Consider the following 13,885-nt stretch of genomic DNA (forward strand, 5'->3'; position numbering starts at 1 on the left):
TTAGAACTTAATTTAGTCAGGCATAAAGGTTAATGCATATTTCAGTTTGCAAATGCTACTTCATAAGTTACATTAAAAAAATGCTGCGCTGAGTTTCTTCCTCCAGACTTTGACTTTGAAGGATGTGTTTTAAATGGCACCGTTTCTCTCCACTGCAGAGACAATGAACAGCAGCGGATGAAAACATCACATCTATGTGGAGGAGCGATGAGGAGACTGCGACGTGACGTTCATCAAATTAATACATGAAACTCATATGTCACATACATTTGTATTCATGTTGTCTTTCGTGTGTTCATTCATTTGAGGCCTGCATGCGTCATAGGAAGTGGATACAGGACTCAATGATGGTGCCAACTGCTTTGAATGGAAAAATCACTCACCGAGTGCAAAAGTCACATTCATGTTCAGCCAATAGACTTTACCAATTCCAAAACCTTTATGTTATATTATTTCATTAATAATAAATAAATAAAAACATTTATTAATATTCATGACACCATAGGACTAAGAACTGACCTTGCCCGGTGTCCCGTTGTAGACGTCTCTTTTATAATGGTGGTCTATGGGGAAAATGCCTTTGTGCTCTGATGCTAATTAGCACCACCAGCTGTGAACCCATTCTTCAGACTCACATATGAGTTGTGGATAAAAATACACATTCATTTACATTGTATATTGCCAATTTTCTTCTTCTTCTACTGCTTCTTCTTCTGTGTGTGTTTAAGATGATCAAAGATTTGGGTATGTGTGGGGTGTATTTACACACTGTCAATGAAAAATGTTGGAGGTATTTGTGAAATTGAATGAAAACAAAAAGAGGTTTAAGGGACCTATTGCCAATTTTATGATAATTAGACAAAAATTGGCTCTAAATATGAATACAGACTTGACTGATGGATGATAATGCAGAATTATTTCCCATGTGCAGCTAAGGAGATGGTGTTGAGATCATGTAAATGTATAAACAGAGGCTCTGTGGTCGACTGAGCCTTGGTTTAAGAGTAACTGACTGGTAACTAAAGCTGTAATGTATCCTCATGTGCAGGTAACTGGACCCATACACAATGTGTTACACACATTATCTCTTGTCATTCACAACCTCCCTGCTTTTCCTCTTTGTTCCCTCAAACAAACAACAATGTGACAAATACAAATATGTAGGCTGCACAACCCACACACCCACCCACACACACACACACACAACCACACACACACACACAACCACACACACACACACACACACACACACACACACACACACACACACACACACACACAGGCGACAAAAACTCAGTAACTTCCAGGACAGAATATGAAGTGTGCAGAACGTATAGTCTCCCTCTGTTTCTGTGTCATACGATCACATGGGTGTGTGCTGCTAAGCTAAGTGTCTTCCCTGAAAAAGGTGTTGCCTTTCACTGACTTTTAAACACACACACATGCACGCACGCACACACATGCACGCACACTATAGAACAAGCTAGTCTTTAACTATTGACCAGGTAAAGGGTGTATGTGTGTGTGTGTGTGTGTGTGTGTGTGTGTGTGTGTGTGTGTGTGTGTGTGTGTGTGTGTGTGTGTGTGTGTGTGTGTGTGTGTGTGTGTGTGTGTGTGTGTTAAAAACGCTCGCAGGCACAAAGACAGACTGGCAGACAGGAGGAAAGACGACTTCCATTCACATGCTGTTAAACCTATAGGACAATAGGTGTGAGAAGAATAGGAGCCTTTCTTTTAACTCTCAGCTGGAATTTAGAGCATCTGCTTGTTGAGTTTCACACTGTGTCCACTCTGGATTTTATGATACAGTATCAATCACATCATCCACTAACAAAACACAGGTCTCACACCTGGTTTAAACCACATTTCAAGCACAGATTTCAGGTGTTTTTTCGATTCTGACACACCTCATTTTATGCAGAGTTTACATTTAAGCTGCAAATATGTGAAATAACAGCCACTGCATTTCTATTTTGTCGATTCACTACACATCTAAGCATCTTCAGGTATGTTCATTCGAAAAAACACAGCATATACCAACTGAGTTTTAACTACTGATCTTAAAACTACATGCAACAGCTAATTAAATCTAAAATTAAGTTTATTGAGGGCCAAATGCATTCAGACATTCAGTCCAACAGCTCTGTATATTTTTTTCTGTTGCGACTGTACAAACTGTGCCAAAAGACGTCAAACTGACCTCAGTAGTACAAACAGAGAGTAAAGGACTACATTATCAAACCTTCATTCGACTGCAGAAGACAAGTTGACAGTGAATGCTTGGCCTTTAAATGCCGTAATTAAGGATTTGTCATGTTTTGTTTTGTAGAAAAATGAGTTTGTATTTCTGTAATTAAGGTAATAAAGGAAACATTGTTCTGCAGGTGCTACATCTGGCTTTGGTATCAGAAATATCCAGACAATGACCATCCTGATCCAGGAGCAGTAGCTATCCTGTATACTGGGAGATTTACCTCCCAGTGGGGTGAGTAAACTGGAGTAACCTCCTGTGCCGCTGTGTCGTGCACCGAGGATAAGGCTAATCGTGAACTGCTCCTGACTGGGAACAGCTGGGTCTTGTCCCAAATCATTAAGAAAGTGTTTATTCCTCTAAATGTGAGAGTGCGTGCACAGGAAGGCCGCGGGGCTGAAACATCTGTGCTGTGTTTACGGCACCAAGTGATAATAGACACATTTTAGAAATCATGCAAGCCTGAATGTTCGTTCTTTTTTTCTTTTTTCTTTTTTAAAGAAGATGTTCTGTTGATTTCATAATAGTTTTACCCAGCAGTAAACTGAGGAAAATGTGTTTTAATGCCTTTTTTTTCAAATCTTATTTACAGGGGAGAATCATCCAGTGTCTCAGGATTAGAACAGAGAGGAGAGAGACAACTGTAATTCACAAAACCACACATTCATGCACATTATAATGAAATCAGATCATCCAAATAATTAATACTCCTCCTACTGGCTGTAAAGATGCAGAAAAGTCCATGTGCCTCAGCATCTATGAGGTCTTTCCACACACAGACATGACCACTTCACTCAGGTGGCAGCAAACTTTCGTTCAGCAGAAATCTCACCAAGGTCAGAGAGGAATCGATGGGGAGTCTTGTCTCTTCCTGGGCGTAAAAGCTAAATTTACCAACCGTGTGTCCCTGACATGAGAAGGATCCTGTAGGGAATTCTGCTGCCTGTCGCCATCTCTCTCTCCCTCTCTCTGCTCCAATCTGTTTTTCAGGTTTAATGAGTTTCTGGAAAAGCAGAAGTCTTGCTCAAATAACTATAGAGCGGATCAAGGTCCGAGTGAGTGAAGCGTTGTGTTTTTCATCTGTCAATAAAAGATGAGTTTTTAATGGAAAGGGAGGGGGAAGTGTTGTGTTGGGTCTTTTTCACGGTCGTCCACGAGGGGACCTTGAATGACTCACTTTCTCTTTCAATTTCTCCGTTAAAAACAGCCTCGCTCTCTGTTTTCATTTTTTCTTGTGTGTGTCTATTTCCATCTCCACTTTTCTTTGCCTTATTCTCAATCTCAGCAACACACTCACACAAACACACACACACACACATGCTCCAATATTAATAACTCACCCACCCATCCAAGACTATGTTTTTTTGTAACTGACACAACATGGAGTGACCTTCAGATCACACACGATCCAGACACACACACACACACTCACACACGCACACCTCAGTCTCGCCCATGCAGCTTTCTTCTCCAGCTCTCCTGCTTTCTGTCCACCTCCAGGTGATATAGGAGACAGAGAGCGACAGATGATTGCCTTACAGGGGAAAACAACTCAATTTTACAATTCCCAACTGCACTTTCTTCAAGGCTAAGACAGTTTAATCAGCATTTGTGAGGAGTGGTGACCAGAGAGAGGACATACAGAGACTTTGATGTGTAATGTATGGCTGGTTGACTGACTTGGAGCTCCAGCTGATTGACTATCTGACTGGATGGATAATTGACCGATTGATTAAATTCATGATTGCCTCACTGGTTGGATGGCTGATTGACTGATAAGAGCAGGGAACCAGGATGAAACAAAAGAGTAGAAGTGTGAACAAATCTAAACCCTTCTCCTGTTCAGCTCCACTCTTTATTTTTACAGCAGCTTATGCAGCGAGCACGCTGAGCTATAGTTCTTATTGAATATTGCCCCAGGCTAGCCTAAATTATTAGTTTATGCAAATGACACAACAGGCCATTTCAGCAGCTATGACACACACACACACACCCACACACACCTGCGATCCAGAGCAGACAATGAAAAATGCCCCAAAAACACAGTGCTGCTGAGCAACAACGACCATGAAAATAAAGCAAATCTATATTTTCACCTGGAGCGCAAACAATCATAAATGCTCTGAATGGAACATAATAGCTCCACAAAACACATGGCTTACACCCACCTGCAACTCTGCCCTCAGCAGACAATGAAAATGCCCCAGAAACTGACAATAATAGAGATATGCATGTGCAGGACAAACTATAGACTGGGAAACACTTGGGTTAGGACAAGTGCATTGCTTAGAGAGGGAGATGGAAAAAGGGAGAGTGAAGGGAGACAATTGCACAGTAAGACGCTATATGTGAACCACAGTAGGACAATACAAGCACACCCGCCTTTGGAAACAACTCAGCAACTTAATGCAACTTAAAACCGGACTAAACAAGCTTTAGGTGCAGATGTATTAACATGAATGGGATCCACAGTCACACCAGCAGCAGTGCACTGACAGGAAATTTTATCCTTATGAGGAATAAAGTATTTTTGAAGGAATATTTGAAATTGTAAATCCAGATAGGCTATAGCTGTCATACGCTCAAAAATATCGCATAATAATGTCAGGAACCTTCATTATTGAGAAAAACAACATTATATCATGTCACGCTGTGATATGTCAGCAAGTAAACTGAGTTCATAAGTGGTGAGAAAGCGCGTGAAATTGTGTTTGTTTGTTTGTTTCCACTCACCGGAGATCTCGGTCTGAGGTACCCCGACCAGGGTGAACCCTTTCCCGGTGTAGAACTGTCGCAGGTCGGCGCAGCTTTTGTCCGCCCCGGCCGCCACCAGGCCCGGTGCTGCACACAGACACACCACCACCGCCAACAGCACACGGAGAAGCACCGGGGGACGCATCTTCAGAGGTGTAGTCCTTTTTCTTTTCACAGTCAGTCAGAGAAATATCCTGCAGACTGGAGGTCCCGGGAGGAGTTCTCAGTTCACTGCCGTCAGTGTTGATGTTTTTTGAGAGTTTTCAGGCTGTCGCTCCTTTCAAACTGCACGGAGCTCCGGTTTAACTCACTCACTCACTCACTCTCACGCCGACAGAGGGAGGCACCCGTGGCGGCCACTCCAGGGTGTGTGTGCGGGGAGAACAGAGCTGCGACTCGCGGCGGTAGGTGTCAGGTACACCCCGCTGCTCCTCCTCCTCCTCCACTACCACCACCTCCTCCTCCTCCTCCTCCTCCTCTTGATCGGAGCTGCAGAGATGCCAGAGACAATAGAGAGAGGAAAGAAGAGAGAGAAAGAGAGAGTGTGTGTGTGCGCGCTTGTGTGTGTGTGAGCTTGTGTGTGTGTGTGTGTGTGTGTGTGAGCAGGTGTCTCTCCGGTGCGGATCCGGGTTCAGGCTACCGGGTCATGATTAGGCTATGTAAAATGAGTCAGTTTAAAAGCGACAAAAGAGCAAAAAAAAAAGAAAAAAAAAGGAGGAATCCGTAATTTTAAATCAGGGCTCATGCAGGAGATGAGGTGTCCGGTGAATCTCCTTCTCTCTCAGTCTCTCTCTCTGTCTCCAGCCTGTGGGACAATGAAATGTATGTTGGTGGGAGTGTGCGGTGCAGAGTTTCTCCCTCTCTCTCTCTCTCTCTCTCCCTCTCACTCTGTGTGAATGAGTGTGTGTTTCCTGCTGCAAGCAGCCAGAGGGGCAAAACAGCGACACCTGCAGGCGTCCATTCATGAGGAAAGGTGTGGAAGAGCGCGATATCCCAGGGACTCCCCATCAAACATTTATAGTGTTTATTCTCCTGAATGGAACAGCACGGTCCTCACATTTGTTTTGTTACTCAACACGAAAAAAAAACATCTATATATTTTAAATGATAGATAAGAAAAAATGCCTTTGCATAAAATAAGCTTGGGCCCTGGTCCACAAAGTTGGCTGATTGGATCATTGCAGGGAGAAGCAGGTATAGCTAGAGGTGCATGTGAGCATAGTCATAAGATTTTACTGGTTTTGCAAAGCACTGATTCAGATACACATGGAGTTGCAAAGCTAAAGGGACCCTGACTGAATTATTCTTCCACCACACTAGTGTATAGGCTACAGCTGGCCTGCAGCTTCCAGACATCAGTCGAGTCTTTCCCTGCAACCGCTTAAAAATTTATACCGAGGTCAGGATTTGAGGTTCAAGGGCAGCTATTCTCCTGCAAGTAAATGCATGAAACAAAAAACAAAACAAAAAAGTGACATGCAAATAAAAGGGATTTCTGTAAAACAGTCCCCGTCTCATTAAACGGGCTCTAAATATGTGATGTTTCCCAATCCCTGTAGGGAGGTTAGTGGCTGGTGGAGATTCAGTGGCTTCCTGCGGCTCGGTTTGGCAGCGGGGTCGGTGGACGTGACCGATGAGCTGTCAGATGCTCTCCGATCTTCACACCCCTACATCTTCCCCCCAGCAGCCGTGCCGGGTCCGGAGGCTGGCTGCGGAAAGGTCACCGGCAGCCATGACACCTCAGAGATACAGCTGAAATTAAAACACAATTTGGAGGTGAAATGGAAGCAAATATGAATGAACGGGTTAAATCTGCTCTAATGACTGTAGGAATGGATTTGTCAGAGGAATGTGGGGTGGAAAATATGAATGTAACTTTGTGAGAGGCGTTAATGGTTAGGTGACAGGTTGGGGCAGGTTAATTAATAATAATGCTTCACATACTGTAGGCTATATTAGTAAAAAGATTAAAAACACAGCTACTACTTAATTTGCGTATTAGAGACAATGTAATCCTGTGTGTTTTCATAGACTGACTTAAGCTACATAGCCCCAATTAAGACCAATCTTATTGCTATGTTTCTATAACCAAGGTTTCCTTCATATTTCAATGTCACATTACACAAAGCCAGATCCATCCAAATTAATAATTTTCTGATTTTGATGTTAAAGAACCTGAGTGGGCTGCACACAGTCCCATCCAACACATCTGAGATCAACTTATCAGACCTTTACCAGTGTTTGACCTCTTGGTGCTGAATGGGAGCAAACGATTTTTAATAGCCATGCTTTTTGAAGTAGATGTTCAATAATCACATATGGGAGTTCTGTGGACTCAGGGTCGGGTATTCACCAATAACAGAAACCATGTGTGGCCATGCAGGGTTCAAAGCAGAGCGTTGGTCCATTTACAAGCTGCATGACCACATGGACTCCGAGAACGGTTGACAGATTCACAACTCCTGTCTGATTCCCTCACAGAAAGGGAAGGAGGTCAGTTCATCTGATAAAAACGCCTCCTGGTCACCTTTCACTGGAGGTTTTCTGGGCCTGTCCAGCTGGTAGGAGACCACAGGGTTGATCCAGAACAGGTTGGAGAGATGAAATGACATCTGGTCTGGGGATGTCTTGGATCCCTAAGGAAGAGATGGGAAACATTGTTGGGAGACATTTAGACTGTCTTGTCTAGAACAGGCAACCAAAAAGCATGGATGGATGAACGGGTAAAAACGCAGATAAATAGATTTATTGATGAGTTTGAATTTATGCTTTATAGGACAAAGTTTAAAAAATGATAATCCAATTTCACTTATAGTGAATACGTAGTTATGGTACGTGCTGTGACCTCTTATCTGATGAGCTTCCATAGTTTGTAGTAAGACAAGAGTTGTCTTAAGACAGTGAAACATCATTATGGCAGCATCTCCTCAGTTGTCTGGAAGTGCTTCATCGGGTTTTAAGCATCTCAAGCAAAACACGTTTTCCAAAACACGGTGGCAGCTAAAATCAGCAGCACGACTAAAATCATGAATCATGGTCTGAAACAATCTGAGATGGGTTTTTTTTGTTGTTGTTTTTCCAGGCACCCAGCTGTGTACCCAGCTGATCATGATAGTCACGTCAGATCAGGAGTTATCACATCCTCCTGACCATGCTGTGTGTGCATCATGTCTGACTGGCATGGTCATCAATCACTGGTATAAATTCCACTCTTGTGTCAGCGCGCTGGAGCATGTTGAAGCTCGAGCTGTTACAGAGAAACAAATAAAGAAGGATAACCTACATGTGCCCATCATCTTGAATTAATGTTCAACATCACACAATATCCTTTTTTGCTTTAATACTACTGTATATATACCATGGGCTTAGCTGGTATTTACAGCTTTGTTGACTCCGTGAGGGAATCTGTCATGACAAATGCTCCATTTGTTTTCTCTCTATTGAGAGTCAGGCCTCACCTTCAGGTCATCTATAGGACACACACCCTCACAGGCCACCTCATTCAAAGGAAACGTACACTACACTACACTTTCCCTTAATCCCAGATACACATGCTCACTTCCACACACACCTAGTGTAAAGTCAGGGCAAGTGTTAATCCAGCCGGAGAGTTATTACCTTGGCAGCCTAAGTGCCGTAAGGATTAATGTGTTAAAAGAGATTGGCACACAGCAGCTATTTTAGCCGTCGGGAGAAAAGACACTGTGTTAATGCCAGTAAATAGAAACGGAGCGATGGGCAGACTCCAGATCCAGAAACTTTGACATCTTGTTTTGGAAAATTAAACGATGCTGCCAGCCTTCAGATGGAAATCTTCTCTAAAGCTGTTGTAATTAAATGGAAAAATAAAAACATCAGTATGATCCATCAAGCCAGGCAGCAGGCGGCTGTGCTCCAGATCTACATAAAGTCGTATGTTACAGTAAATGTCAGATTTAAAGCACTAACACCGAAAACTGGTTTAAACTGATACGAGGCAAATATTTAGGTCGTTCGTGCCACAATGCAACAATGTGGATACTGTCTGCAGATGAGTACAGGTGTCATCTCCATTTTCTTTTTGGCACCACGTTTGTACTGGGTTTCAAGTCTTTGCTCCAGTCCACAGAGTCAGTGAAGTCTATATAGAGTCACTTGGGTCAAACAAATAAACTGTTCAGTCCTTGTTTGTGACAGAGATCGATCTTGATCTTGTAGAAATCAAATGGGCAATAAAATTCCCCTGCAAACTGACTCTTTCCAGCTCATATGAGACTTGTCAAGCCAGGTCAGATCCACATGTTGGAATTAACCACAAGACTGAACCCGTTTCATCAGCTTAACTTGTTCTCCAGCTCATTTGGACTCAGTCTTCCTCTCTTCCATTTTCTCCTCATCTGAGCTTCCTGCCCTATTTTATCTGCCCTTAACTAAGCCCCAGCACTCTCAAGGAGAAAGTTTTAATACTTTAATACTCACCATTTTTCAATCTATTCCCTATTCGCCGTCCTTTACACCTCTCCCCTCCACATGCTCCCACAAACGAAGCTCAGTTATCATGCGTATCGTACATCACAGCACTCTGTATTTCCAAGTGCATGCCTGTGATGCATCAGAGCATGAAGATGTCAGAGAGAAAAATAATGAAAGACAAAGCAGTTTAGCCTGCTACGACCTGCACATGGCGACCTGTGAGCGTGTGTGAGGCTGAGCTGCAGTGAAGTATTTTTTCGACTTCACTACTCTGTCTCCTTTCAAGCCTGTAAATCAGAATGACAGATATTTCTTCCTAAGCAGATTTGAAACCAATGGCAGCTTGACTCACATGTCAGTCATTCCCGGTGGCATCGGCAGTGATGGGACTCCAGCAAAAAAACCAGGGGGATGATAAATATCAGTGGACAACTGTCACAGACACAGCCGGCACTCTCTACATGTCAATCACAAAGCCTCCCAGCACACCAACAACCTGTTAGATGCTGCCAACACACACATACAGTATACTGTATACACACACCTACAAACAATAAATCATGCGGATGATGAAACTTTAATGGCTTACCTGCCACCCTGCTTCAAAACGATCCGTCATTCAAGATAAGATCGCTCAGCTGTGGCCAATAAACATTGACATAATGGCATGGGAGTGACTGACTGGCTGGCATCCAAGTCAATGTGAACTGTCAGAATGAAAACAGGGTGAAGTTAATGATGAAGACCAAAGTCAAGGCAGTGTCTGTTAGTCTGAAACATCACAACTACATGTATGAACACATCTGTAATACACTGGGAGATGACGTCTACAAAGGTGCAACTCAGAAAAGTGTCAGTCGCCAGCTCCTGCTCCTGCCAGTTACTATTTTTTCACACTTAGTTTTGAGGCTCTTGATTTTAAGAATTGCACCGTTGACTGCTGACATTAGATTAAAACACAATGCTTAAATAAAAATGGGCTTTCTGTCACTTTCATTACTGGCATTGGCAGTGGCGAGTCTTGTGATTTAAATGTTGCACTGCTTTAATTTTCAGGCTACTAATGCAACCTCTGAAGGATGGCCTGAATTAGGATCACAGTTGGGACACAGCTGGTTTCCTCCATCTGGAGTCATAGACATAACTATGTAGATACATATTCTTTGGCCACCCACTGCATTGCATCAACACTCGCTGCCATATTGGTCCAGGGCCATCTACTCTATCTATCTATCTATCTATCTATCTATCTATCTATCTATCTATCTATCGAATTGTCTTGATTTGAAGGAAAACGAGTGCCATAAAATGTGTAATGTAAAATGTAAAAGACATTTTGGTTTCCAGATATGATGATGATTGTGTATTTACTGTAAGTCTACATAGAAAGATATAGTCGACATGTCTATGGCTGAAATGACTATAGCCTACTGAATCACCTTTGTCAACAAATGAATCATCAGCTCTTAGCAGAGCACTGATGTCAGCTAACTTGTGAATCACAGAACATTAACTCCCCATTAAAAGATTATTATATGAATAGAAAGGCCACAGGAAAAATTATACTTTTCTGATGTGAGTGTTTTCATAGATAGATTTTAAGGCCTGAAGTGGGTGGTTGTACCAATTGTGCAATGACACAGCGGCCTAATACTTTGGTTGCTGACTGGTGGCCAAGGTGGTCTTGTGTTGAAAATGGTTTCCCTTTCAAATAGTTTGCCTCACATTAAAATAATCTCAGTATCAGTGGCTTTGCATTGTGGTTAGGGTCAGGATAAGGTTAGATCCTGATTGATTGGTGCCAGAATTTGATCACAGTTAAGTCTTTGGACTGAATGAAACAATTTGAATCGATGTTGTGATTCATGATTGATCTTAGTCATCCCACACATTTGGTCTTTCAATATCTTTCAACATAATATGTGATTAGAGCGAGGCTGTATTCATAATTTTTATGAATGTAGAGCGCTTTGATTTATGAGAGTGCACCTGCAAAATTTCCATCAACTTCAGTCGTAACGAACGTTAGCATACTCACAGACTAAACCAAGATGGTGTTACATTACTGTATGCCTGCTGAACAAGTCTGCCCACATACTGTACAGCCTCACAGCCCTTATAGCATAATATTACAGTTAACAGTTTGTGGTTTAATTCATCGCAGGGATGGTTTTGAATGATAATATGAATATGTGAAGGTGAGTCAGATGACTCTGTGCTCTCCTTTCACACAGAAACTGATGTTAAAGTGCCCTTCAGCAAGATACTTAATCCCTAATTGCTTCAGAGCAGAGCTGCTCTATCTTGGCATTATAGACTTTGGATATAAGGAGGCTGCCAGCCACTGTGAAGTTGATCAGCTTTCAGGGTTAAATGACTCCCAAACACCCAATCCAAATTTAGAGTAGTGCCACGCCACTGCCGTTTAGATTCCATCTGCAGTTAAGGGTGTTTTATACACTCTGGAGCATTCGTTAACAATGGACTTTTCACATTATCAGCTCCAACGGGAGTAACTGAAAGATGTGAACACCCGTGGGATACGAGAGGCAAAAGATCCAGTGTTGGAGGGCTCGCTTGCTGATGTGAAGCAGAAGAGCTTGTTTTTCACTCTTGGGCTTCGTCCTTCAGTCAAAAAAAAAAAAAAAAGCATCTGCGCTCAACCCCGAATCCTGATTTAGTCTTCTTCCAGATAAATAAATGTCAGAGTCAGACTCCTTCCCAGGTCCCCAGGGGGAAATAAGCTTGTGTTACAGCTGCTAAGAAAAGAGAATACGAAGTAGGTTATAAAGGTAAAGATGCAAATAAGGTATATGCTATACTATATCTATGAGAGAGAAAAATAGAACGTGTAAAGGCAAATGTAAGGGTGTCAGATATCCAATGTCAAAGCATTTATAAATGTGACAAAAATCTAAATTACTAAATTACAACTCCAGTTGTGTTGTATTGTGTCTGTAAGGCAGGCAGGTGCATGTCTGAGTGGAGGCTCTCAATATCATGAAACCCTCTGGTCATATTTTTATAGTCAAAACAGCTATAAAAACCATGCAGCGCTGTAACATGTGCACAGGCAGTAATCTGATATAATCTTTAAATAGCACAATTATCAATCTTAACCCTCAGACAGTGTTTAAATAATCAGAGATCTGATTTCATTAGTGCTGGCAGAAAAGCTCCAGCAGCCTCTTGGAAACAGCACTGTGTAAATGTGCTGTCCATCTCGCTCTTTGTCTCAGTCAGTCTTTCACTTCTCACCACTCCTTCCCTTCTGTGTTGTTGTTGTTCTGCAGGGTGCACTGACCCTTTGTGCATCTCTGGCTGAGGTGTATCAGACATTCATGTCAAGGTAATTAATCAAAGCAGTGCACTACATCGTCAGGGGGAAAAGACAATTCCCAGAAAAGGGGGGAAAGAAAAATCAACAGTGATGTATGAAAACTAGTAAAATATTGCATTTGAAGATGTGTTGACGCAGCAGCCATCGACAGGAAGAAGGGTATATCAATCGTTCTGGATGGTGCCAACACCAGGAAGAGGGAGGGGAACCCTGCTCTCAGTTTTCCCTCCTTCATGCTGTATCTCCCTCCCCTCCGTGGTAATTTGCATTCAATGATGTCTTTATTTCCCATCATCCCCCTGGCAGTTTCCTGTGCCAACCACGCAATCTGTGCCAACTTCCTGACCATGCCAATCCAATCACAGTAATCTCTCGCAAAGAGCCAGAGGGCAAAGAGCTGCGGCTCCCTTCCCATAAAATATATACAGTACATGAGGCTGTGACGGCTCCAAAAGTCTTGACGTAGCAGCTGCACTGCTGGTAAAATATTCTCATCAACAAAATGGAAATGTGCATAAAATGATGCACGAGACATCTGTATATTTAAATGTGTAGTGTTGGGTTTTATAAATCAAATCAAAAACATAGTGTCAATTAAGCTTCAAAGACCTACATAGACCTAAAAACCAATTACTGTATGAGCTTATTTTTTCTGGTAGTGCCAAGTATTATACATCATATGATTCTGGAAAACGTGCCATTTTATATTTCACAAAAAAACTAATATCGCCCAGTAAAGAAAACTTGTGTTTTGTTGAATATCTCCCTAGTAGTCAACCAGGGAATGTGCAATGTGAAAAGTTGTACTTTTTTGAAGCTACATGTGAAGTTTTGTGCAAATACCCTTTTTCTTCTGTGAGTTACAGCTAATTGATCAGGACCATAGAGGCGGACTTTACCACTAGGCCTAGTATACACCCACAATATACTAAACATCAGCAACTAACAGTAAAAAATGTACATTTTGTCAACATTTATCATATACCAACCATAATTGAGAGTGTGATCATGTTCATACAGAATATATCCAGCAGTATGTGTGATACTATTATTTCTAAAGCTATTTGGAGGGAAACAAAAGAGGGAAT

General features: G+C 42.2%; 1 protein-coding gene across 1 annotated transcript in view; it reads right to left on the minus strand.

Annotated features, from left to right (window-relative positions):
• The window catches only part of gpc1a (glypican 1a), a gene marked incomplete at its 3' end in the record, with an annotated part of 37,729 nt that extends 32,567 nt beyond the window's left edge, over positions 1–5,162 (minus strand). The window contains exon 1 of the mRNA XM_083969739.1: positions 4,985–5,162. Coding sequence (XP_083825865.1) covers positions 4,985–5,150 — 166 coding nt within the window. The 5' untranslated portion in view covers positions 5,151–5,162. The remainder of the gene's footprint in view (positions 1–4,984) is intronic.
• Between the last annotated feature and the right edge of the window lie 8,723 nt (positions 5,163–13,885).

This window comes from Trachurus trachurus (assembly GCF_905171665.1).
Source record: "Trachurus trachurus genome assembly, chromosome: 4".
NCBI classification, from domain to species: Eukaryota; Metazoa; Chordata; class Actinopteri; order Carangiformes; family Carangidae; genus Trachurus; species Trachurus trachurus.